The sequence below is a fragment of the Eulemur rufifrons genome, chromosome 25, assembly GCF_041146395.1.
Source record: "Eulemur rufifrons isolate Redbay chromosome 25, OSU_ERuf_1, whole genome shotgun sequence".
In the NCBI taxonomy this organism is placed as follows: domain Eukaryota; kingdom Metazoa; phylum Chordata; class Mammalia; order Primates; family Lemuridae; genus Eulemur; species Eulemur rufifrons.
In genome coordinates, this window is record NC_091007.1 from 10,421,406 (window position 1) to 10,449,344 (window position 27,939).

The following is a 27,939-nucleotide window of genomic DNA, read 5'->3' on the forward strand; positions in this document are numbered from 1 at the left end:
CCTTATGCACTAAATTGAAAACAACCCAAATATATGAGAGGAGATTGATTTAGAAAACTAAGATGCTTCTGTTGGGTGGACATTCATGTAGTCATTAAGTCGTAGCTGTGAAGTCAATGCAACAATATGAAAAATGCTTCCAATGTGTAATGACCAATGACAAATAAAGGTTACAATGTTCTACGTGCCATGTGTTTCAGGCACATTTTTAAAAGTCTATAAATGGAAAAATTACTGTACAGGAATGAGGATGTACTATAAGAAAATATTCCAGAATAATATGTTGTCAGATTAAATTTATGGTTATATGGATTATTTTTCTCTTTTCTTTTCTAAATTTTTAAAACTGCTCTTATTATTTTTATAATTTGAAAATAGATAAAAACAGGGAGAGAACTAAATCCAACAATGATATAAATAAAGAAGTAAAAATAATAGCTAACATGTGTATCAGATGATGTACTTTCTCTCCCAAGCTCTGTACTATACTTTCCATGCATTATCTCATGTAACCATGACACTCACTCTGAGGTAGGTACTGTTATCATTGACATTATGCAATCGGGCAGCAATCTGAGGATTAGAGAGATTAAGTGCCTTGCTCCAGGTGCAGAGCAAATAAACTACCAAGTTGGAATTTAAATCCCTGCAAGCTGACTTCAGAATCTGAAATCTCAGCCACTTCAGTATGAGAATAAAACCAGTAACAAACACTTGTGTTAATATAAATCAGTAATAACATGAACTAATAATAAATGATCATCTTTATGGTAAGTCATTGTCAGCATCTCACCGGCCCTTACTGATGTGCTACGAGCCATGCACTGCCCTAGTGACTTTGCATTTCTTATATCATCATATTGCTCCAGAAATTCCTACAAGTAGGTGTTTTCTCATTCCAATGTAACTTGCTCAAGGTATCTCAGCTGGTAAAAAGCATAGCTGGTGTTTAAACCCAGATGTGTCTTAGTTATAAAGCATGTGCACCCTTATGCCCCATCATTCAATGATGAATTTCTTTTATCATTCCAAAGGAGCAATTTTCTATCAGGTTTCTGTATGTACCCTTTCTCTCTTCTTTAGAAGGCTTTTGGCTTTTTCCTGCTCTTTCTGCTTAAAGAACTCCTACTCATGCTTGAAAGCTCAGGACAAGAGGTATCTCCTGCAATCCATCCTCTGATCCTACAGGCTAGGCCAGGCAGAAAGTTTTTCCTCTTTATTCTTGGTTTCCTTCTTTGCTACTCTTCCATCATGGAATCTATGATATTGCTAATTTTGAGTTTCTTATTGAATGGGGATTGTTTAATTTCATCTTTATCTTGTCAGACTTTAGCATAGGAGCAGGCATATAGAAAGGGTCCAAGACAAATTGTGGAAAGAATGATGAGCGTGTGCCCTTGTTTGCACACTTCCAGTGATGGGAGTCTTACTACATTGCGATGGAGGCTGCTAACGTTGGTCTTCACTGCACAGCCATTCAGCATGGGGTGAAGACACTATGAAGGCATGACGAGTTCATACCTGTTAGAGGTGTGAATGTGTTCTTAACTGGTACCAAACACCAGGTCTCTGGGCCATGGATTCTAAAGTCTTTGTTAGACCTATCATTTTCTTTCATTTTCCTGCTTGAGAAAATTTGCAAGTTGTTATGAATCTTATTGGCATATAAATATTTTATATTACCATAGCTACTATATGAAAATGATTTTACTATTTAAAAATCAGAAAGAAAAACTTCTGAATACTACCTTGAATGTTTAATAAGAAGTCACTTGGAAACTATTTTTTAAATATATTGGAATGGAAACAGATATTCCTGGTGATTTATGAGGCATTTTTAATATTTAGGGCTGCTTTTACAGTTGGAATTTTACTACACTCCACTAAGAGTCTTCTTTTTAAAGTACAAAATGAAGAAATAAATAAATCAAAGTGTTTTATAACAAAACAGAATGCAATAAAATTTGATGTGTTTAAGGGCATTAAAGGGTGAGATAAGAAAGCTATTAGGTTTCTTCGACTATAGACCTCAGAGATAAATGAATATAAACAATTTACTTTTCTGACTTCTAAAGATTATTTGCTGGTAAAATGGATTGGCATCCTTTCACATAAACACATTCGTGGTTCAGACCACACTGCCACTTCTCCGCCACTTTGAATGACATTGGTGGCCAGTTTTTGTTTCAAGTTCATCCTTAGTTATTGATGATCTTAGATGATCTCTGGTCTAAATGTCGCACTCCTAATACTGAGAAAGGAACGAGGGACCTGTCACCTACAGACGCTGACACTGTTTGTTGCTAGCATGTCAATGCATTTTTCTCTTTGGCCTTACGTCAACCTCCTCATATCCAATTAGGTGGTAGGATTCTTCTTGAAAACTGGCAAAAGGATTCATTAGCTCTTAGGTAAAAGGATTCTGATAAAAAGCGTTCTAATATCTCAGCTTAGACCTTCCATTGTATCTTCCATGGCTTCATTTTAAAGTATCCTCTGTTATTCGTTAGTTTTCCTCTGAGTACTTTTCACAATTTTGGGGACTGCATAGAACATGGGCTTTGTGCTCAGGCCTGGTTTGAACTCTGATTGTGACTTTCATCACCTGTAGGACTTTGGGCAATTCATTTGACTTCTCTTTGCCTCAGTTTCCTCATCTATAAAATGGAGGAAATATTTGATTCATAGGGTTGTTCTGAAAATTCAATAAAATGACATAAAATGGACCTCCTGACCCCCAGTGATGAGTTTATAACACGAAAGACAGTCAATCCACAGTAACCAATTATAATCTATTAGAGGAATTTACCTTTCATTTAAATATTTACTTATTTTTGACCTAAGAAGTAAGTTTAATGGACTACAGTTTAGCACATTTTTTTAAATGCCCAAGATCAATGCAATGTTATAATGTAATAGAACAATATTATTATTCTAGCTTAATATCCTAAAATATAAATTGGGAACAGGTATTACTTGAGAATAGCTTCAAATGCTCAAGTAAACGTGTAAAACATTGGGCTAAGAGATTTATTTACTAGAAGACTGATCAGCACCTTTAAAAAACAAATGTGTACCCGAATTTCCCAGGGAAGGATATATACTTAGCAGTGACTACAGAATTCCCTTTGAAAGCCTTAACTCAAAGGACTAACGCTCTTTGGAATATGCTTTGGGAAGTTATTTTAATACAAGCCTACAATTATAACTTTTCATGAATTTTTTTTCCAAACAGGCCATTTCACCCATAAATAAACACCTAATTTTAAGTAGAAGAATCTGTATGTTCAATTTATGCAAGATTTCATTATTAGTACTTGCAGACTTCAGAATTTTTGTCTGATTTATGACTTCATAAAATAATTGCTACTGTCATATTTAGTACAAGAAGGTACCATGAGTATACTTAAACTGCAATTGCATAAAATAAATTTATTGTCCACATGTAATCCTGAATGGAAAGTTTTAAAACCTGGAAACAAAAAGGAGGAGGAGGAAGAGGAGGAGGAGGAGGAGAAACAACTCCTATTTTTTCACAAGCATGTTGGAGATCATTATTAACATTTTTTTCCCCTTGCTACAAAGCTACCAACAATTTTTTATACTATTCTTCAAGTAAGATAATGGAAAATATAAACCTGGTAAAGCTAACTTAAAAAGTGCATTATGGTAATATTTTTTAATATGGAAATACTGTGAATGATATTCATATAGGAGGTGTATTGGAAATAAAAGTTAATTGTATATTGAAAATAAAAGTTAATTTAATTATCTTTGTTGAGGTCTTTGCTTTAATTAGGTTATTTTTAAAGTCATTTACTTTCCACTGTATTTATTTTTAAATTCAAAGAAAGACTCTGTAGCTAAATTCAAAGAAAAAATATTTGAAGAAAAAATTCTATAGTAAAAGAAAGTCTTCATAGATTTGTTGTAACTAAAAGACACATAAGAGTAATGTCTAAAGAGAAAGCATATAAAAGTATGCATCTTTTTGTGTTTTTAACCTGAGATTATTTGCTCCATGTAGGTTAGAATGCTAAATCCCACTACCCTGGTAATTTCCTGCCTAATTTGTTTTAGCTGCCATGTGCTGACTTGCTGAGTGCTAATTGGAAACTTTCCATTAGTTCTCTGCAAAATTCAGGTGGAAGGAAATCAGCAAGTACTTCTGGTTTTCTCTTACATTTGTTCCAGCCACCATAGGGTTCCCGAGGTCACACACCACCATCCTGGTTACATTTTCCATCTTGTACTCACAGCTCAGTGGTCGCAATTCCTACAAGAGGAAAGAACACCAGCATGGAGTTCAGGGGTGCCAGAATCAATTACATCACAAAAGCAATGCTGGGGACCTGGGGAGGGGGTGGGGGGGGTGGGGGGGTGGGGGGGTGGGGGGGAGGGTGGGCTCCTGATGTCAAACACCTGTGTGGACAACTGTGCACAAAGATTAATTTGTGACCATTAGCTCAGAAGAGAAACTTGAGAGAAAAAGGTAGAAGTTAAATTTTAAGAAGAAATGTATTGGGATGGTAAATACATTTATTGTGTTTCATTGAGGATGACAATGCTTAATACAGTATTTATGTTCCTTATTTTCACCAGTGTTAACATGAAACCCAGGGCATGAAGATCACAAATAATTAGACATGAGTAAACAAATGTATTCCTTAGGTTAGTGTTGCAAAAACAAAATGACATTAATATGCACAGATGATTATAACACTCAATGACCATTTGCAAGAAAATTGCCTTGAACACAAATTTCTACATTCCATGGTCCCATTTTGAGATAACACAATCAATTTTGTTCAATCCTTCAAATATATAAAGAGAACACCTTTATATTTAACCAGTACTTCTGATCTTCTCCCCCTCCCCTCATATCCTATTCTGATTGAAGTTTGTGAAAGCTCAAGTTTGAAGAGGTCCTTGGAACTAACTGCTGGATAAGGTTTCAAGGTTGTGCAGAAGAGAGCTCTCTGCTCCCAGATCCACCCTGTGTCCTCGTGCACTCCTAGCTGCCCAGAAATCCACCCCTCACTCTCCACCTCGGTTCTTTTTCCATACTTCAAAGCCTAACCGCCAAACACTCCGGCCCTTCTCTGCTTTGGGTAAAGCACGTAACTAACTTTAAAATCCTCTTCCCAGGATCACCCAGGTAGCCACACACAAGGAAAGTTCTGTTTTAATTAATGGGAAAGGAGTGAATCACTGATGTCTGGAGGTCCTACTTAAGAACACTCTCTCCAAATACCCTGAATGTCGTATTGGTTATGCTGAAGGAGCTCAGATGCATATTTTCAAAAAGCTAGTAACATATTCTTTTTTTGCAAAGGGAGTTTTAAAACATATATTCAACTTCTTAAGGACCCATAACTAACCTTAACAATGCAGAGATGTTTTGTGTTGGGATTACTAACTCAATCACAAAAATAGAAGAGAACCACCCAGCAAAAGCTTTCAAAAGTCCCCATGTGTCCTTTGAATATAATTCAAGGATTTAGTTTCTACAGTAAGTATTTTTTATCTTACCTAAAGGCTGAAAGTTAAATGTATATTTTTTCCAGCTTTCTATTCATAGAAATAGTTCTTTGCCATCAATCAAAGCTCTTTTCTCCTTCTCACACCCTCCTGCCCTTTTCTTTTTTTAACCTTTACTTCCTCTCTCTTGTGAAACAATGACTGTTTTTCTAGATATTTCTAGATTATTTTCTTCTGCAGTTCCAGGGACATTCTTGTTCTAATCCATTTATAGCTCAGTATTATTCATTCACTAAAAATATTAACTGTGGCCCTGCTATTTACAGGCCCTGATACATAAGACCACTTCTCCTCACTGAATTTTTAATTATTGTAACAATTATAACAAGTAATTATAAGCAACTGTAACAAGCAATGGAAACACGCAATTACAGTAGAGTTTGGTACGTTTTATGATAGGAGAAATAAATAATGGCAAAGGAAAGGGAAGACATGTGCATAGATTCAAGCAATCAGAGAAGGCATCTTGGAAGAAGTTGCATCTAAGCTGGTGGCAGTGCAGATCGGTGGTTAAGAACAGGGGCCTGGACCTAAAGCTGACGTTTGAATCTTGTTTCTGCTACATAATAATGGCACACCCTTGTGCATGTTACTTAATTTCTTTTTATCCATAAAATAGGGACAATGAGAGCAGTTTTTCCAGAGGCTGTTATGAGGATTAAATAAATTAAATACATGCAAGAACTTAGAACAGTACCCAGCCCATAGCAACTGTTCAATAATCGTGAACAGTTTCGACTACTATTATGCCTCAGCTATTAGTAAGTCTCAATTATTATTTGAAAGATGAGTAGAAAGAAGTAGAAGTAAGGTAGATAAAGAGGATGAGGGAGTAGAGTTGGTGTGTCGGGAAGAAGGAACAGTCGGAACAAGCTATCTGTGGTGAGAGCAGAGGGGCGTGCAGGCACTGAAAAGAAATTCAGTCCAGCTGGAATTTAGAGCGTCAGGGTAAAGGAAAGAATCAACAAGTAGCCATGAAGCTGAGGCGGTGAGCAGGGATGATGTCATTAAGGGCCTCCCAGGCTCCTTAAGGATTTGGATCTTATCCTAAAAGCAATGGGGAGCTGGTGAGGTTTTAAGCCAGAGAGTGACATACTCAGGTTTGCATTTTGCAAAGATGGTTGTCTCTGCAGGGAAGGGGCTGCAGGCAGACAGATGCTGAGATAAAGCAAGGGACTCGCAATAATCTGGGCAAAGGATCATGACAGCCTGGGTGAAGGTGGTGATGGTGGCATGCGGATGGAGAGAAGGCAGAAGATTTAGGACTCACTTTAGGCTTTAGAAAACAGGGGGATGCTGGTGCCATTCTCGGAGATAGGAGATGCGGGGAAGAGGGGCGTGACCGAGGGAAGACCAAGAGTCTAGTTATGGACGTGGTGGAAGGGAGGTGGCTGTTCGAGATTGAAGGGAGATGAGTGTGAGGTCCCCAGAATAGCCAAACTCATAAAGGCAGAAAGCAGAATAGTGCTTGCCAGGGCCTGGGGACAGGGAGCAATGGGGAATTATTTTTAAGGGGTACAGAGTTTCCGCTTGGGATAAAAAAGTTCTGAAGATGGATAATGGTGATGGTTGCATAGCAAAGTGAATGCAATGCCACCGAACGGTACCTTTAAAAATGGTTAAAATGATGCATTTTATGTTACATATATGTTAAAAAAAAATAATGATGATGATAACAATAAAGATGAAGCACATAGACTTTTATTCCTAGAAAAAATTTAGGAGAAAGGTCACCGAAGGGAAATACAAAGGCTGGCTCAATTATGGTTTCTAAAGAGATGATTAACATCGACATTTTCTGAAAGTTGAATCTCAACCAAAGAACAGCAAAACTTACAATCAGATAATTCCTAAGACTTTTCCCCTTGAGAAAAAATTGTTTGTAAAAAAACAGCTTGAACTGAGTTTAAATAAAAAGGTACACAAACCTCAAACTGCTTGAAAACAAAGAAGAACTTGGCATGTGGCTTAGCCATGTAAAATTCAAAGACTAACTCTCTGCCCAAGGGAAATTGATGGAGGAAAAAAAATAGTTAGGGATTCGTTTGAGATTATGGGTAATGTCTGTTGTAATGTTTCTGGCCAAAGATAGAATGATAAGCTCTCTCCCATGTTTTCCATGCAACAAAGTGAACAGTAAATGGGATGTTTTGCTGAAAGAAGAATATTTCAGAATAGACGCTTTGTTTAATAAAGTCAGGGTTGGAATGACAACAAGGGAATTGAAATAAAAATACAAATGGAACCCTGAAACATTTTAAAAAATGACATACTTGAGCTTTATTTTTGCATTTGTTTATGTATTAGTTGCATGGAAGTATTTGTAGGTGATATTTTTCTTTTTTCTTTTTTTTTACTGGTAGAGATTTTATTATAAGATGACATTTTAAATTCAAAATAATTATTAATCATCATCTTTGTAAGTTGTATGTATAAGTGCTCCATTGATTCTTATTTTTTAAATCTTGAAGTGACTTTATAGAGAAATGAGGATAAAATCACATAATTAAAAAAATAAGAACATGGGATAATTGTAAACCATTCACTGGAGAAATTAGGGTTTAAATTGATTTTCATGTTTGAAATAGAAGAGAAATAAAAGCAGGCTGGAGAGTTGCAAACACTCTTGAAAAGAAGTGGAATGATTTTTCCACTGTATTCAAGATCACTGCTAACATGGAAGAGTTAGAACATTTTTGGATTATTTTTTAAAACCCCTTTATTGAGATATGACTGACATACATAAAGCTCTATGCCTATTTAATGTATACAGCTGGATGGGTTTGGAGATATTTTTTCTATAAATTTCTTCAACAGAAACTTAATTACAATTTTAAATGACTGGCAAGATACTTGATTGTTACTCAACTAGATTTCTTTTTTTATTGAGAAGATAATTCAACTAAAACAAAAAACCATGAGACTAGAAGTGTGACTAGAGAATTTTATATTCCCTAAGTTTTTAAATGCCTTAAAAACACCAACATCACCACAGTTTGTTAACATCTCTTTGGAGGAATTACATTTGGTTACGATATTCAATCATTAGAATGTTCAATATTCTAATATTCCATCAAGGTCCTCAGAGGATGCAGTATTTGGAAACTAGGAGTCATTTAATAAATTTTAGTTAAACGAATAAATCTATCAGCAAATATTTAAGGAGCATCTATGATGTTATTAGTCCTGTGAAAGAAATGTAAAATTTGGTCTTTACCCTTAATTGTGATTCTATATATTTCTGAATCTGAGGGACTCTCTCTATTATTCCATAATGTCTTTATAATGGTTTTCTAGACCAAGTGATTAAGAACACTGCAGAACCTAAGTATACTTTGAGTAGGAAGATTCATGTTCCGATAATAAAAGGAAAGATTATAAATAGCCCTGTTGCCATTTTAATAAATAGTGGCATTGAGCATTGGCACATGAGGAAGGCCAGGCTCTTCCTGGTCATCATTCCAACAAGGTGGACCAAGAAGAAAGAAAAATGAACTTGTTTCCCTTCCAGGCTGTTATCAGTGCCCAGCGGGGAATGGTTGGATCTTCTTCCCCAACCGATAATGAAAACCAGGACTCCGACCGCCGCTGGAAACTGAAAGGAACTCAACACAAGGCTAGAAAAGCCAGCGAGGACAAGAGAATTTAGCTGGGGAATTTAGCTGATCCATCACACTGGTAAACTGCTTCTTTTAGCCAGTTTTGTTCTCTTCCTTGCTTCAGCTCTGTCTTTGGCCAATTTATCTTTGCACTGTGGCGAAGAAAGATATTAATTCTGTGCAAGCCCATCCCCCTAGCTGGTTCATTGCTATGACCATGTAACAAAGTGAGGTACTGTTAGGCTGAACCCAGAGGCTGGTGGGAGGTTCCATGGGACCGTTCCCTTTAAACTGGCCCCACCCACTTTGAGGGCCCGCCCAAACTCCACCCCTTTGAGAGCCCGCCCAAACCCGGCTATAAAAGCCCCAGACGCCCGTCATTTCAGGGCTGACGCCATCTTTGCTTGCGCCCGTGCCTTTGCTCGTGTTGAAGTAAACTTCTTTCCGCCTGTTCGGGGCCTCGTGCGTTCCCCGTCGGCGTTCTAACGGGTACCATTTTGCTCTCTTTTATGTAGAAAGCAACTTTCAGTTAAAATGGCCCTACTTCACATTTATTTACCGTCAACAATATCCCTAGCTCTTTACTTCAGATAACTGGCCGGCATTACCTTGTTGTTGCGTTCGATCCCAACGTAATCTGCCTCTTCTGGTATCGTCACAAAAAGTTCTGCTTCGTAGGCTCCTTCGCCTTCATTTCTTGCGTTTATTATGAGCATAAGGTGATTTTCATCTCCGATGATCACCTGATGCTTATCTCTGAAAATGCAGTTTAAAAAGAATTATTATTAGGTCAGTCTGAGCAAGAGCAAGACCCCGTCTCTACTGAAAAAATAGAAATTAGCTGGACAACTAAAAATATATAGGAAAAATTAGCCAGGCATGGTGGCACATGCCTGTAGTCCCAGCTCCTCGGGAGGCTGAGGCAGGAGGATCGCTTGAGCCCAGGAGTTTGAGGTTGCTGTGAGCTAGGCTGACGCCACGGCACTCTAGCCTGGGTGACAGAGTGAGATTCTGTCTCAAAAAAAAAAAATAAATAAAATAAAAAAAATAGAATTATTAGGTAATTCTACTCCTCTGGTTTAATGAATATTTTTATTAAGGATGTATCTAGGAGGAAAATAAGGGAAATGGTAAATATGAGACAGGACAAAAAAGCTGGATTATCATGGAGAGATAATGGGAAGAATCAAAAGAATCATTTCTGGATAAGAAGGGCGGGAAAACATCGAGTGCTGTACTGGTAAATGTTTAACAACCAGTTCTCAAAAAAGAAAAGTCTTAATTTATAGCACTGTCAGATTCCAATGGTGTAAATCCACCCACTGTGATCAATTTCAGGCCACCAACATGTGTAACAATTGCTAGCAAGATTCCTGCAAATTTAACATTTGGCTTGCAAGCTTGAATGAGGCACCTTTGGCAAATCCCTGGAAATAATACCCTAAGAAGAAAATAAACCACGGAAAAAAAGGAAGAGAGATGGTTTAGAAAGCAAGAGGGGGAGAGTAACGCAAAGTGGGTAATAAGAGGGAAGAAATAGATAAAATTAGATCTTAAACAGCTGATAGAGGATTTTGAGGCCTTCTGAGGAAACTTAATTCACTTTGAACTACAAACCCGTCAGCATTTGGAAATGCCTCTTCCACTTTTGAACCATACTCAAAGCCATTGCCTCTGACATTTGGTAAGTTAAGAAATTTGGGAAAAGTCCGCTTGAGGGGTTACCAGATTCCAAACACTCCAGTGAGATAGTTCTTGGGAGAGAAAGGAATACAAATCTGCTTTTTCTACCATAGGATGTTTTACCTCTTAGTTCTGTGTCTTTCTATTAACATAACGTAGTACAAATTCCTGTGTTGGAGTAAGGCTTCCCATGACTGGCAACTGTAAAGCCCTTTGGTTCTTATTTGATTTTGTGACACCTTCTGCTTTACTCCATAGAGTTCCATGTAAGTTGTTTTTTTTTTTTTCCAGTAAATTAAAATTAATTTTATTTTGACAGTTTTAAGGATGACTTTGAATCAAGGGATGCTGCAGAAACCACTTTGGTTAAGGTGTAGTTGGAACCTGCCTTTGCCTGCTTGACTGAGGTGAGTAAATATAACCCAAGCCACCCCATAGATGAGTTTACTTTTAACAAAAACATTTTTTTTTCACTTTTGCTAAAGATGAAAAGGCCCAGGCAGAATCCTAGGGTGTGTCACTCGACACTAATGACAAAGAACTGACCCAGACGACAGGCTAACCCAAAGCATAGCTAGGCTCAAGAATTTCACGCAGCATATTTTTTTTTGTAGTCATTGGAAGTGTATACTGTCTTCTTTAAGAAGCTTTAAGTAAACACCTGTATTCCATTAAATATAATGCACACGTTTATTTATTTAGACTTACGGTCTAGCCGACAGCTTCAGGTCAGGAACACAGAGGTTGTCTTCCCCACAATCCACCAGGATGTGAGCCTGTGTTGTGCAAACATGCATCAGAACAACCTGGGAAAACCTGAATCACATCCTTTCTCTTGAAAAATCTGAACGATACCACAAATTAAACCAAAGCTTTCATTTCACTATGTACGACTCTGCCCAGCAATATATCCTATGTAACATGGTGACCTCCCAACATAGGCTAGTTTACATAATAGCCCAGTTCCAGTGCATTCTCAAATGTCTGCAAAGAATGCTACTCTGGGAATGTTTTGAGGATTACAGGCTGTGTTGCTTCTATTACAGTCACATTTTGAACAAATTAAATCTTGGTTGCACAAGAGGAAGGGCTTCTGAAAAACACAATGATGCAGTGTTTCAGAAAACATATTAGGAAAAACTCCCGAATGTTACATGTCTGTGTGCAGGAATAAAAACAAAAGGGGCTGACTTTCATCTTAAGACCACAGGAACAACCCCACCCCCACCCCCGCTCCAGAGCTTGCTTGAGAAAGTGCTATTAAAGATCACCAGTGACCTACCTGTTCACTAACAACATTTTCCCTGTAGTAGTTCAATATTGGTTTCAATTCCAGGCCTTCTTTAAAGGTGGATTCATTCAAACTGTAATTCAAACTAATGTTGATTGGAGATAATTTATCTCGGAATTCAGTTTCATCCTAGAAAAAATAATCACAAACTCCAGAGAGGCTCTATGAAATAGCTGCAAGATGTCAGTCTACGAAAGGCAAGGAACACTTAATGTTATTCAGTGAAAGTGAATGATGAAGCAATTATCTTTGCAGCAGGTTTAGATGCATGCAGATTTATGCAGTATATAGTAGCCAGTGTAATTAATATACATTCCATGATGAAATCATCTAGAGTCATGGCTTCAATGAAAGATGCTTCTAAAGGTGATTTTTGGGTTCTCCAGACCTTCAGCAACTCACACAGAATCAGTCAATTCGTAAAGTAAAAGATTGCATTTATATACCATAAATGTCACAAAACCCATAATGAATTTAGATTTTTGTTTTCATGACGTTGCCACATTGTATGAGTCTCTTGGGCTCAGAGGAAGAAAGTATCTTGGTTCCCTTCCTCTCTTATAGCTTTTTAAGCCCTTACTTGCATGAACTTCAAAACACCTTCAGTACACTTGAAGTTCTCTTGGAAAAAGAAACAGAACTCCTCCCTAGGAGAAGGCTGAGCACCAAGCAGAAAGCACGAAGGACATAGAGGACATGTCATCCTTCAGTTGCGTGCCCATCAAGGCCATTGTAAGACATAAGGGTCATGTGCCCAACTCTTCATTCCTGAGTGTGATTGTAAACCTGTGGTTCCCCTTGCTAAGTTCCGTAAAGGAGGAGAGGAAATGAGAATGGATGATCACGCCCAACAACTGCCAAGGCAAAGATAGATCATTATGTTGTCAATATTTTCAATTTTTAAATTTCATGGTAGGTTTTGGAGTTATTGGAAAAATACATTGCTTTAAAAAAATAATTAAAATTACTTTTAATAAAAGCTTTGAATACCTAAATGTTTTCCTGAGTTGGCTCTGAAATGCACATTGATAAAATCTAACAAGACAGATTCACATAGGAGAAAAATTCACATAAATTATGTTGAACTTTTATGTTTTGGGGAGAGGAGGTGGCTAGAAATGAAAACCATCTGAGTTGAGTGCCCTTATAAAGATTTTGTTCAAAACAAAAAAGAAGCCTTAGAAATTCATAGCAACACATCGTTAGGTTAGTTGAAGTCAGGGTCATGAAGAGAGCATTTGACCTTCAAATCAAGTTTCCTCCTACGAAAATGGAAATAAACTGATGGATCTATGCAGACACATATGATGGTTAAATGGAGAAAAATGGTTGGAATTTGGATATGAATGTGAAAGGCCAGAAAAGTTATTTCTGGAACACTTACTCGAAGGTAAACAATAGAATCCTGGCACTGGAGGGGTTTCTGCCTCTTTATCACAAGAGGGAAGACACGATGGGACTGATGGTTGCCAAGGAAGAGCGTTCGTTTAATGGCCCCTTTTTGTTTCAGGGAATCTAATTGCACCTCAGCCACCATAGCTAAAGGACAGACAGAAAGTAAATATAATCAGGAGAGGAAAAGTATTCAGTGAACACAGTGCTCTGTCAGATAAATTCCCATTTCAAGTCGCTTATTCAGGAAATTTTTTTATTATTAGACTCAAACATGATACATGAACTGAAAAAATTTTATAAAACACTCTATAAGCTAAAAAATTTTTATAATGGTTTTATACAAATTGTCATTTTCTTCATAATTATATCTTTGTATAGATAATATTATCACCAACTTTTGAAGTAATATTTACGTAGAAGTTTCCACAAAGGCAATAGGAATCCTGGTATTATAAAGCACTTGAGTTTTAAATGGTCTATGCAGAGAAATGGTTGCTGTTCAGTTTTCTTAGTACAGTATAGGAGTGTAAAAACATACTCACCTATTGTGTTTGGAATGCTCTGGCCCGCTACAGATGCACATACTCTTAAAGAAAAGCTATGGAAAATAATAGTAATTTATTAGTTAATAAAGTTTTGAATCTGAAGTCGAAATTTTCCTTTACTTCATCCCAGATGAAATGAATACATCATTTTTCCTCTATACTTCTAATTATTAATATACACACTCACATATATCTTCCACAACACTAATACAGTTGAGACAGGTGACATTATTATATGGAAGCTAAAAACATTACAAGAGATTAGTTGATTTAATCAATTAATTTCTGCCTTTATTCAATAAATACACATGAATATCTTCCATGTGTCAGGGAAGGAAGAATTAGGCAGCACAGCAGGAGAATAGCTAGAGAATACCTGGAGGTGAGTAAGAACATGGCCCCATTTGAGGAACCTAATGACATTGTAGTTGGAGCACCGAGCAAGTTGGGGAGGTTGTAGGAGGTAAGGCTGGCTTGGTGAAATGGTAGGAACAGGGCTTTGAAAGTCATGCTAAAGAATGTGGGTTTAATTCTAAGAAGCACAGGGCACCAAGGTATGCTTAACTGCAATCACTCACTCTGCTTGGAAGAAGATGGAACTTGGTGGAAACTTGCTAGGGGTGGGAGAAGCCTGTAGGTAGAGAGAGGATAAAAGGAATGGGAGAAAGTGAGAGAATAAGAAGCTTAAAGCGGCTGTGTCAAGCTAGGTGGGTGGAATGCTGTGCGTATAAAGACGAAAGGGTAGAGGCCCATGAGAGATACTTTATAGCTCTGCCTTGAACATGAGCTGACATTTCCCTGCAGTCCGAGGAAATGTCTACATTGGCTTGTAGGATGACCCGCACTTGGCTTTAGTCTGTGGCCATGGAAGGAATGAGAAATGGCCAGTTGTCTCTGCCTGAGTTTGCTGAATGAATGTGCTTACCTCCCTCCTGAAAAATTCCAAGCCCTAACAGGCAGCATTAGAGATGGGGCCTTTCCGCATTTCTAAGAAAGTAAAAATACTTACATATGATTTAATGACAGTCTTAAAATTTTTACTAGTAAAATATTATAGTATGATTTGACTATTTCTACAGAATTCAAAGGAGTAAATAATCCCTAATCATACTTTAATTATGTGTCAGCTTCCTGTGTCAAACATAATGAAAAAGTGTCACATCTGGGATTCATCTATCTACCGTGACCTCAGTCAATGTCTCCCTTCAGGGTAAATAATTTGCCACATACCATTAAGCCAAAAGTTTCCTGAAATGTCTATGCTATTACAAGTGTTTATTCCACTTCCCCAGAGAAATCGCAAATTCCAACCCATTTTTCCTTCAATTAGAATTATTCAAGAAAAACCAATAGTTAATCACATTTTTAAATTTTGTAGTAAGTCTGGCTTTTAAAATTAGAATTTTTCTGTGTCCAACTCTTTTGGAAGCACTTGGCTATGTGTTAAAATCATCCATTGACCTTTCTAATCTATTTGCCATTACATTGAGTAGACAAAGCTCATTGGCTTTTATAAGATAAATTCCTATTTGTAATGAGCTTATCAACACATATTAATTAAAATCATTTTAGATAGAGTATTTTTAACAATTCAAAGACAATAACATTTTTGAAAAAGGAATAAATCAAAACTATAAAAGTAAACATCAGTTCCTCTTTGTGAGAATATATTTGATTAATGATGTTATAGCTGATGGATTACTCTTGATTTATGAATTACATGTTAATATCAATCTATATTTCTTAGAGAAAGTTTAATTTACTTTGATATCATTAACTGGATGACTTTAACTTTTTTCACATAAGTTTAATACAATAACTGCTACAGCTTCCTGAATTATTGATAATAGCACTCCGACCTAAATCTGCCCATTTATAGATGTCTTTAGCAGAGAAGAATTTGTCAAGTCATAACTTTTCAAGCACTCTGTTCTGATCTATAAAGAAAAATCTCAACATGTTATAGTAGCAGATTGATACATTCATTCTGAACTTAGAAAACCATTATATTGTATATGTGTCATATATATTATATATATCATGTGTTTTATATGTATCATAGCATTAGGTCCATCTGCAGGTATACACCTGATTACAGAGTACACTTGGGTCATCAGGGAATGCTTTCAATACTTACTGAATTAGATTTAAAATTTCAAACTAGAATTTATGGTCATATTCACTTTGGCTCATTAGTCTAAATAGATCTGATTGGAACAAAAAACATGAAGTCAAAGTCCCTCATTGCATAAATTCTAAATAAAACTATTTGTGGTCAGTGCTTCTGATATGGTCAGCAAGACAAGGCACTCTGTGACCTCTACCACTAGTCTTACTAGAAGCATAGTTGGAATAATGATTCTGTTATGTGACTGCTCATGGCCAAGTATGATAAGGAGGGAAATGAGCTAAATGTGAAATATGACTTAAAAGTACAAAGCAATTCATTTTCATTCTTACCAATTGAATCCTGTTTCAATGATAGCAAATATCAGATTTTTATGTAAAGTCACTCATACCTAGAGAGTTTTTTTTCAGGTTTGACAAGTGGATAGTGACTAACTTTTACATTTATAAAATGAAAATTTTCACTAAATAGTTTTTCTTTCTCTAATTGATTAGCAACCAATTATATTAATATTTATTGAGCTGGCCTTTTTTTTTCTTTTTCTATCTTAGAAATGACAATAAGATACCTTATAAAACTGCACAGCTGTTTGAAAGACACAGAAATCCACATTGATGGACGTCAAGAACTATTTGCCAATTAGAGTTTACATAATAGTTTTCAGATGTCCAATACAAGGTTATATCAAATATAGACAGAAATAACAGCAAAGAAAATCAACAGAGGCCTTTCAATCATTTCAGAAAAACTAAGCTAAATTCCTAGAATAAAAAAAAAAAGTAAAAGCATCGAAGAAACATGTTTGACATATTCTAGACTGAACCAGCTGTTAACTTTCTATTTTCTGATACTCTGAGGCACCATTCAAAACTTTTGCATGTGAAAATAAAACATCTTTTAGAAAATACATGCAGTAGAATACAATAAATAATTGTAAAGGGATATATTATACATTTGTCCACATAGCAAATTGCATTTTATCTTAATAATAGGATTTAATGCAACAAGAGAATGGTTTGTGAAAAGAAAGACATTTCCTTGTTAAAAAGTAATATTCTTTCCATAAAACCAAACAGATCCCATAATCTGTTAAAACCACTTCAATCTTGTAAAAATATCCAAACTAAAAACCCTTAGAAAAAATTATCTAGTTCAAAACAAAAACATTCTATACCAGAGTGTGCCACATATGCGTCAAAGAATGCAGCCTAGAAGTTCATTCAGTTGTGTAGGTGTGAACACGAGACTATTTGGCGGAAAATACTGGAGTTTTAATACTCATGATCAAGTAGCAGCTCTCACAGTTTATTTACTGGTCATTTAATCATGCCAGGGTAAGGAAAAATGCTGGCTCTGTCACATACTTTCTCAGATCAGGTTTTCATTATACTATTTTATGGTTTTAAACTGTTTAAAAATGTGCCCGGGGCATTTCCCAACTACTTTCAAAAGCAGTTAAAGGACAGACATGCCTCCTAACTCTCCCTACCCCCAGCTCCCAGCAATAGGATATATTTTTCAAAGAATCCTTCAGGGTCCTCCTTACTCCCCACCCACCCACCACCTCAAAAGCTTTGACTTAATATGAACTGTCAAAAGGCCATCAACAACATGCTAAAATTGGCTGGAAGTAACTTCTTTGGGTCAAGACTGGTTTGTTGTGCAGTTCCAACATTCTCAGGACCTATGCTGTCTGAGTTAGAGCATATCTCCTGGAAAATAAGGGCAAATCTCAAACACTCCAAGGATTTGTTGATTTTTTCAGAGGATATACCCTGATGGTATTATCCAACATAATGATTTTTGACCTTTGAGATCCTACATATTGAGAAACAGTGGTATTTTCTTCAGCTGTGTTACAATCAAGTTCCATTTGGCACTCCCCTTCAGATGACTGACATGATTCACAAGAACATGGCTTATGCGACTTCTCAAAGTCTAGGCAAAACTTCTATGGTCCAGGCAAAGGAAGAATTCTACCGCTATTATTAATGATGGCTACGAAATACAGTTGAGGGCCCCCAAATCTCTGCTTTTATGTTTCCCTTCTGTCTAGTTGCACATGATAAGTTACAGAACTGACATATGTTGTCAGCACAGGAAACTGTAACCCAAGCTTGACTGTTTAAAGAGGTGGCATTATATATATCTGAAAAGCAGTATCTATAAGCATATGCAAATGCGAGAGTCAAGGCATTTTGTTACATTTTTATTTTGGTTAATGTTTATTTTAATAAACTGAGAATCTAAAAGGGATCTTCAAGATTTGTTTCACTGGGAATTTTCCCAAATGTTTTCATGCTCTTCATCTAACCTAGAGACTGTAGATTGGAGAAGTCACCTTTGTATAATGTATCTGTAGGCAAAGAGCAGCATCATGTCATAGATCCTTTTGAAAAGCTAACTCCTTGCTTCTCAAACTTGGTCCACAGACCAGCAGCATCAGCAGCCTCATGGAGCTTTTTTTCTAGAAGTGCAAAGTCTCCCCAGACTTACAGAACCCAAAGTCTGCATTTTTAACAAGGTACCCAGGTGATGTGAATTCACAGTAGAGTTTGAGAAGTGCTGGACAAACTCACCAGGCCACAGGTGTCATAGAGTCTGGAATCTGGCAAGTTTTATTTTCAAGATTGATAATCATGGGGTGCAGCAGAAGCTTTGCATCCACAGTCACAACCGGCCTTGCTCTGGGGGGAGAAAACACAGGGTTTGCGTGAAGCACAAGAGCAATAGGCAGAAGTCACCACAGGGAGAACTCCACCTCCAGAGGCCATTGCCAATGTTACTAGCCTTTGTGCCAAGAATTCCGCTCACTGCATGAATAGGTGGGCACACTCAACTAATTACCTAGAAACACACGAGTACAAAAATAAAGCATGCTAGGGGGCCACCAAGCAGAGTTGCATTCACAAACCTGCTTTCTTTATGGAGTGGGCTGTGGGTATCGTGACAATATTGCTGTGAAATACTGCTCTGTGATCTGCTACTATATCTCTATGCCTAGCTAAAGAAATACATCATCTTAACAGCCACTTGTGTCTGTAAGTACTTGAATGTCACAATTTTTGTTGCCTCATTGATAATTTTTTATTTCTAGCGATAATTTTCTAGCTGAGCTTTGCAGGTTGAGCTAAACACGTAAAGGTGGGCTTACAGAATAATTCTGCACTTCACCCAGAGCAGTGGTTCTTCATCCTGACTACACAGTATAATCACCCAAGCAGCTTTAAAACAAATTCTATGTCTAGACCCCACCACCGACCAGCTGAACCAGAACCTCTGTGGTAAGGCCAGGCATTGGCACTTCAAACAAACTCTCCAGACGATTCTATTATAATTAGCTAACTTTGAGGAGAGAGGCTTATACAGAGTAAACTCAATTCCAGCTACCCAGATGTAGTTAACAAAAAAAGAGAGTCAATCATGGGGGAAGGGAAAGAGTAATTTTTAAAGTTTGGTCCCAAGATATTTTAGCTGAGAGCCAAAGTCCCCAAATGATAGCATGAAATGATACCATGCTGGATAAGTTTTCCCCTGACAGAAAGGAGGGATGTGTCTTTGGGCAGAATGTCATTTAGGACACTGCTCTAAACAATTGAAAACGGTGGAGCCCACTGGGATTTTTCCTGAGCTCCTTTATGCTACCTAATTTTGTGTTTGATATTGTGTTAGCTCCAGGCCTTGGAAAAACATGGTAAAATGGAATTAGACATGCAAAAGATTTATGAAGGGCAAATGCCTATAAGGAAAAACGGGGAGACAGTGGATGAGGCTGGAAGTTCTGGTCCTCCGAAAGACAGAGGCCTGGAAGGAAGGTGGATACAAAAGTTCTAGCCTGGGCAAGGGGTTCAAACTTTGAACCAAAGTTGCCCTTGAGAGTAGTTCCATGTCTTGCAGAAATAGGCCTACAATTTATTTTCTTGTTGTGGCCAGTAATTGGCTGGACACAACTCATGGAAAATATGTCCTTGGCACAAAGGTGGTGGTGGATTCGGAGCGTGGAAGTTGGGTCCTGAGTCAGTCTTGCTCCAGCAGCTCTGAGTGGTGCACCTTCTTAAACACCACACGCCCAAGCACCATACTTCAGACACACCGAGAGTTTCAACTGTCTGATTCTTTAGATCCTGAAGTGGGGAGGGGATGATATAAATCAGCCCACTTTGAGTTTGATGAAGAAGAAAATCTTACTTATTTGAGGAAAGCTAACCTTAGAATCTCTCTGGGAGTCGACCAGGTTAGCATTAATGCCTGGTACACCCAGGTGTGCTCTTTCTTGGCCCTTTGTCTGGAAATCCTGACCTCATAGTGTCTTGAATTCTTAAAAAAGATTTTTTATTTTTTTTAGGAAGAGAAAAGAACCTAATGTTTTGGGCACCATGTACCAGTTACTATTCTGTGTACTTCACGTGAATATTCTCACTGAATATTAACAAAAGTATCCTTATAAAGTATTGGTACCCTCTTTTGCAGATAAAAAAATCTGAAGCTCAGAAAGTTACAGAAATTTGTCCAAGATCACAAATCAGTGTACGGAATGGCCAGGCTTTGAATCCATAGCTGTTATATTTGAACTGTTTTCAGTACTTGCTTTGGGAGGCTACCAATTCCTATTATGTTCTATTCCCTAATCTAGAGTCCCATTTGATAACAGAAGCCAGAGTAAATAGTAACATTCTTCCATCTTGCACCTCTTATTTACAAGTGAACATTTCAATGCATTTCCAAAGCAAAGAGAAGAAATCAAATATAGTAACACTTAAAAAGTGGGCCATTTTGTAACTAAGATCTGCTGAATTTCATATCTTATTTAACATTATGTTTATAGGGTCTGGAAGTTTGGTCATGCAGTATGAGAATAAAAATACAAAAGGAGAAAAGAAAGGTCTAAACATTGAGAGCAACAAATACTACCACGCTTTAAAAAGAGCATCTAAATATTTTCCAGAATAAATAGATGGACTATGCTCTTTAAGGCAAAACTAACAACAACAAAAAGAAAATGCATTTGAAACAATGAGAAGAACATTTGCATACCACCAACCACATACCTGTAAACAGCTACTTTTCCTGTTCCAAATGCACCCACAATCAAATCTAAAAAAGACAAAAAACACACAGGCACAAATCTTACAGAAACAATGTACTAAGCTCATAATCATAAGTAAGACACAGAATATCCGTAAGTGCTGGTTGTAGAATGAGAGCCACAAAATAAGAAGAGGAAACCACACCTTTCTTAAGACATTTTGGAAAGGATATTGAAAGGATATTGGAGCTTCACTATATCCAACCAATATGACAGGTCAATCAGTAGACCTGAAGCCATTCTACCCTTAGGAAGGCCAACTTTCTAGAAATTCATCATAACGTCATTTATCCTATCCTCCTGACTCAAGGTATACCTCTCAAGGAAAGGAACAGGGAAAAAGCATGTGCTTGGTGTCTCCTAGGTACCAGGCTCATCACTCATATTATTGCCTTACTAGCAACAACCCTACGAGCAAGGATAATTAGCCTTACAGTGTGACATTCTAATTGTCATTTTGACACAACCGTTTGCTCTTTATAAATAGTGAGGATGGTGAGTATACTTTGAGCAAAGCAACCAGTAGTATATAAAATAATTGACATATCATTATAATGATCTCAAATAATAACAATAATAAATAGCACATTGAACACTTTATGCCAGAAAGTCTTCCAAAGGATTTACTTTAATTGATTTCTAACAAGAAGTTAGGAAGTCTCTGTTATGAGCACAATTATGCAGATGAGTAAATTGAGACTTAAGAAGGCTAAATTATAAATTCCTTAATGTTGCCTGGGCACATGCCTATATAATCCCAGCACTTGGGAGGCTGAGGCAGGAGGATCGCTTGAGCCCAGGAGTTCAAGGTTACAGTGAGCTATGATTGTGCCACTGCATTTTAGCCTAGGTGACAGAGGGAGACCCTGTCTCAATCAATCAGTTGATCAATATAAATAAATAAATTCCCTAATGCTCACACAACTAGGTATGTGGTGGATCTGGGTTATAGCGATAGAGTGATCTTGGACTAGTTGAAGGGTAATGCTCCCAGTGATCTCAGTGTCTGGCCAACATATAGGTCAAAATGTTGGCTTTTCTTAATCTAATTTACAATGGTTATTCCTGGTGGAAGCAATCAAACAGAAATAAGAATGACAGTGCCTAAATCTGCAGAGTAACATTCAGATGTAAGAAAATCAGATTTGGTAGAAACAAGGGCCATGGAAGAAAACATAGAATAGTTGAAACTATAATTGCTTAATTCTATTAATAATAAGACATAAGTGAAAATGGAAAACAACAACAAAAGGGAGGATTTTATTTGTCCACTCCTTATAGAATTAGTATTCTATATGAATAAGAATTAGTATTGTTATTAAGGAATTAAATTGGTATAATACAGTTTGCACAGAAAAACGATTTATAGCCATATTCCCAGGACACCCACCTTTCCAGTACGTGCAAACAGAGCCACACTACAAGCACTTATGATTCTTCTCCTGAGGGCTTAGTACCCCTGGGAATAACTTTTAGCCAGTTATGGGTGGGAATGGGAAAGTAGCCCAGCTACCTTATCAGTCAAGAGGGATAACTCTACGGTACATTTTCTGTTTATTTCCCGTCACATGGAGCCCCAGTTGCATACAGTGGCAACCACTTGCTGATAATCTCTACTTGCATCCTTCTTTTCCATGTCTCTCTTTTCTGTTCCTGTACTAGCATTTCTCAGGATCATTTCTCAAATAAACTAGTTTTCTCATTTTTGTCTTAATGCCTGCTCTGGGATGACCCAACCTAAGACACAATGATGCTTGTTAAAATTTTTGTTAAAAAAAAAATATACTCAAACATCCTCGGGATCAAGACCACAGTCATTTGTCTTCTGTTTTATTGGTACAGAATTAGTTCAGACCATAGGCTCAGGGTTTGACTCCAGTGTTCCATATCTAAAAAGATGTGCATGCCAATGTTCACATAAGTCAAACAAAGGTCGTCTAAAGAGCTCTGTATGTGTGAAATTGAAGACCACATTAAGAAAAGGGCTACAACTTGGCCAACCATGGCTCACAGAATAAACCATTCTTTTCAAAGCATTTAAGTCTTTGAAGCCAGAAGGCAAAGTTTCTAAGTCTATTGATCTTTAAAATCATAATGATAAATTATATCAGAATTTCAACTTTTCCAACTATGTTGTTCACATGTATTTCTGTTACATTGGTCCCCTCTCACATACAGTACATTTTGGTATGTCAGAGGAAAAAGAGCTACTGACTTGAAGAAACATGAACTCTGTTCCTGTGTAATTACAAACTCCAATATTTAGAGAAGTATAACACAGGTGGCCCTGGCCTGAATCCATATCTGGTGACATGATGCCCAATAGGAGAGCTCTGTTATGAAAACTGATTCAAGAGGACTTAAGTGCTTTGTTCTTGGCTCCAAATAAGGTGAAATATTTATATAACAAGATTAGACATTTTATAAACAGCAGATGAATTTTAAGAATTGACTCTCTGGAAACGGCAAAGAAAATAAGACTGTAAGCCCTTCCAGGGCAGGAATCTTTAGGTTTCCATATCCCAAATTCTTCATGGAATAGTATGAGTTGAAATAAATAAAGAATCTTTGCATCCACAGTACCAGGCACAGTGCCAGACACGGAATAGGGACTTCATAAATGCCTGATTAAATAGGGGGATAAGTAATAATGTGATAAAGATGAGAGAGATGAAAAAGATGAGACAATTAAGACAGGCTAATGTAAACCACAGCTAAATTCTGCTGGGCTTTTGCATGTACACTTGAAGCTGTTGTGAGACAGACACACACAGGTTCCAGATTCTACAAAGGAATACAGAGATCACAACTAGATTGCCACCATAGGTGACAATTTGAGAGATACCTTCCTAATGGCAATGACGAAGAGGCCTTTCCTTTAGGAACTTTGAATTCCTGTGCCTTAGGGTGGGAATTTTCCTACTCTGGAAAAATAAAATAACTGGCAAAATAGGCCACAATTTTCTTCATAAGAATCTGGCCACAGTTATCCAGAAGCCAAGAAAACAAGTTATCTACCACAAAAGTCTGTTTGCCTTTTGAGACGCTACCTTGGTATTGTGCCTGCTGGAAAGGCCAGAAGCATTTATACTCAGGACCTTAAAATCATCAGATCTCTATAGGGGAGGAGAATTGATTTGCTGATTTGTGCTTTAAACCCCAATTTCTCTTTCCAAAATATGAGATTGGTTTTGATAAGCACTATTTAGTTTCCATATATACACACACATATAGATGTGTATGTATACAGTATATATGTTATGTATGTGTTCCATTTATATACACATATATTTATGTTGGGGTGTGTCTATATGTGTGTATGTATGGAATAATAAATAATACTCAGAAATAATACTTAAGAATGTCACATCATTCTGTGCTTAGGAATTTAAATGGTAATCTGGAGACAAAGTAATTTTGGTGCTGATATGTGGATTCATAACCATGCAAACTTTTTCTCCCTAACTTTGAGACTACAGGTCTTATACCATTATCTAATGGTTACTTTTTTTCTTATAAAAATTTCTTAAAGGCAGATTCTGAAAACAAACAAATGAAAAACTTTGCCTTTCTCTATACATGGACGCTTAGCTGTTTTGGTTTTTTTCTTCTTGAAGAAATAACTGGCAACTAAAATTGGTTCTTTCCCCTCAATCAAAAAATGTTCTCAAAGTGCTGGAGGACTTTGTTATTATGGCCTCGCACCGCCTGAGAAATACTGTTTATTTTCCTTTTGGCTTTTGATGGAACAACTAAGTACTTTTAAGGAAACAAAAAGGGGAAATTAGCATGAATGTAGGATCAGTTGGCAAGAAAAAAATAACCCTAAAAATGTGAGGTCATAGGGGATGCATTACACCTTTGTTTTGAATTTTATTTCTCACAAATTGTTATTTTTAAATGAGGACAAAGGAGAGAGCCAAACCTTTAAAAGTGGTGCTTGGACTGTAGAGTCTGATTTCACTAATCCGTGAGGGAAATTTGAGAGCTGGAAGAAGTTCTGTTTGAAAACATCAGCTTTGTTTTGAGTGTGGATTTGAGGTTTGGGTTCAGTGGTCAGGGTGTAGTGAGGACAGAGAGTGGAAACTTCCGAGGGAAGAAGCAGACAGAAGGGGAAAGCAAAAGGAAGAGGTGACAGTATTAGATTAAAGAGTCAGCTGGGCATGTTGGCATGTGCCTGTAATTCCAGTCACTGAGGGAGAAGGATCGCATGAATAGCCACTGCACTCCATCCTGGGCAACATAGCAAGACCCCATCTCTTAAAAACAAAGAATCACCCACAGTAATTTCACGGGAGAGGTCTCTCTGACCACCCAGGCACCAACCTTTCCTAAACTACATCAGCCTTTCTTACCGGTACCTCCTTCTCATCTCTCACATTCTCATCTTGTTGAGAGATATACTAATGTTGAAGTCTGCTGCTGAAATGCCATCAGACACCTCCATTTTCATTTTGCAATTTAAAAATATTGACTGTTTTAAAATAATTCTAGACAATGGAATTGCCATAAAGAATTTCCAAATCAATGAGAACCATGAGCATGTAAATCTCACAGTTGTATGAAAAGAGTATGATTAATTAAAAGGGAAGACCTCCTTAAACATGACTAAAGCATGTAGAAATCACAAAGAAATTTTAAAATTTAAACTTTTTTAGCAAAAAAATGTAAGCAAGGTTGAAAGAGGAATGAAAGGAAGAAGGGGAAATGTTTATAATGTATATGCCTGATCAAATGTAAATATTTTTCAACACATAAAAGAATGTCTGGCACCTAGTGAAAAAGTAAATGTTAATAATTAATATGCCTAATTTGTAACAAATTCATACAAGTTAATAAAACTATGAGCATTCTAATAAGATTATAAACAGGCAATTCACATAAAAAATAAATACCTATGACCAATACATATATGAAAGGATGTTCAACGTCACTCATCATCGAAGGAATACAAATGAAAGGAACAATGAGTTGTCATTTTTAACCTTCCAAATTGGAAAAGATGAAAATATTAGTGCTAGGCAGTGTTGAGTAGAGAACCAAGAACTCATACACTCTGTTTGTGGGAGTAGAAATTTGCATAATTTTCATGAACAGTAGTTTGTTGATACGTGTATGATAATGTATACCTTTGACCCAGTGTCTGTACTTTTAGGAATTTATCCTGAGGATATTTTGGACAATTGTGCAAAGATATATCAAAAGCTAACATTCTAAACATTTAAAATATAATTACCTCCTTTAATTGTTAAAAAATTCCATGAAGTAGGCACTTTTACTATCCCCATTTTACAATGAGGAAAATGAGGGATAGAGAGGCTGTATACACTAAGTGGCAAGACCAAGTTTTAAACCCAGGCAGTCTGTCTCCTGAGCCCACACTGTTCCCCTTTGTCCACACTGCCTCCTAGAAGCATATCTACATGCTATTTTTGTCCTCTCTTTAAAATTTTTAAAATTAAGGATGCAGTAAATTTCATCCTTTGTTGTATACAGATCTAAGAGCTTTGATAAACACATGCAATGCTTTCAGCTTAGTACATTTGCGATTCATCCACAATGTTGCATCTACCAGTAGTTTGTTTCTTTGTATTGCTGAGTAGATTCCACTGGGTGGATGGGGCATAGTTTGTTTACCCATCCCTGGCTAAGGGACCCCTGAATTGTTTTTACTTTGCGGAAGGTCACTCTAAACCTCTGTGTACAGGTGTTGGTATATCTAACAGGCCAATTTTGATTCATACGTTGTCTCTCATCAAATCTCTCTAAAACCTTTGAAGCCTTCTTTTAAACGCAGTGTTGTATTCAAGCGGCAAATTACTGAGTGGAGGGTGAGAAATTCAGAATTTTAAATTCCATTTCACTTTGCCACTGGCTTCTGAACAACCTTGAACAAGTCACCATTCATTGCCAAATCTCTGGTGAAGTCTTTGAGGTTCTCTAGATGAGAAAATCAAGCACTCAGTAGCATTGGTTGGGGTCAGATGACTGCACCCTGTGGGCTCTGATGTACCCCCAGGACTTTCCTTTGCCTCTTGACTCAGCCTTGCTCCTGCATGTTTGGGGTCTCCTTGTGCCACCACTGAGAGACCGTTTCTGGTGTTCTCTCTGGCTTTGCAGCCTGTTCACCTGCATGACTCAGCTGCATAGATGTCCAGCTCCTGTCTTGGCATTGCCCCTGCCACGGCTCTCAGAATCTTCTCCAGGGAACATCCCTGCCAAGCCTATTCCCACAGCACCCAAGCATTTTAAAGACAAGTGAAGCCTTTCAAGCAGAATTGTTTACCTGGACACAACCAGGGTCAGCTCACTTTCATACGATGATGATATTAAGAGAAACAACAGGATTCGAGATAATGTGTGACATGGTGGGGTTACAGATGGCATGTACATCTGGCAACGTCCACTTATAAGTGGGTTATAAAACTGGCTTAAGCATTTGGCACTGGAAAAACAGCTCATGTCTGTGGGAAGCAGGCATTGAGATAAGTCTCCTTGAGTTTGGCAAATCGTGTTAATCTAAAAATAGACAGAGGTTGCCTTTCTTTCTTGCTTTTTTATTGCAACATGCAAAATATTCCTGAGAGGAAGGTTATGGGTTGAGGAAGAAATGTTTGGAAAAAAAAAAGAATGCATGATTTTATCCCAGAAAGTAATAATCCTAACAATCT

The 27,939-nt window shown here is 37.2% G+C and overlaps 1 protein-coding gene across 2 annotated transcripts in view; it reads right to left on the minus strand.

The window, feature by feature from the left end:
• ITGA8 (integrin subunit alpha 8) overlaps positions 1-27,939 on the minus strand; it is a 149,317-nt gene that overhangs the window by 45,197 nt on the left and 76,181 nt on the right. For both annotated transcript variants that reach the window (XM_069458896.1, XM_069458895.1), the window contains 8 exons: positions 21,231-21,276; positions 18,762-18,869; positions 14,052-14,107; positions 13,499-13,653; positions 12,106-12,243; positions 11,532-11,599; positions 9,749-9,896; positions 4,184-4,276 (listed from right to left, as the gene is read on the minus strand). In XM_069458896.1, coding sequence (XP_069314997.1) covers positions 4,184-4,276; positions 9,749-9,896; positions 11,532-11,599; positions 12,106-12,243; positions 13,499-13,653; positions 14,052-14,107; positions 18,762-18,869; positions 21,231-21,276 — 812 coding nt within the window. The remainder of the gene's footprint in view (positions 1-4,183; positions 4,277-9,748; positions 9,897-11,531; positions 11,600-12,105; positions 12,244-13,498; positions 13,654-14,051; positions 14,108-18,761; positions 18,870-21,230; positions 21,277-27,939) is intronic.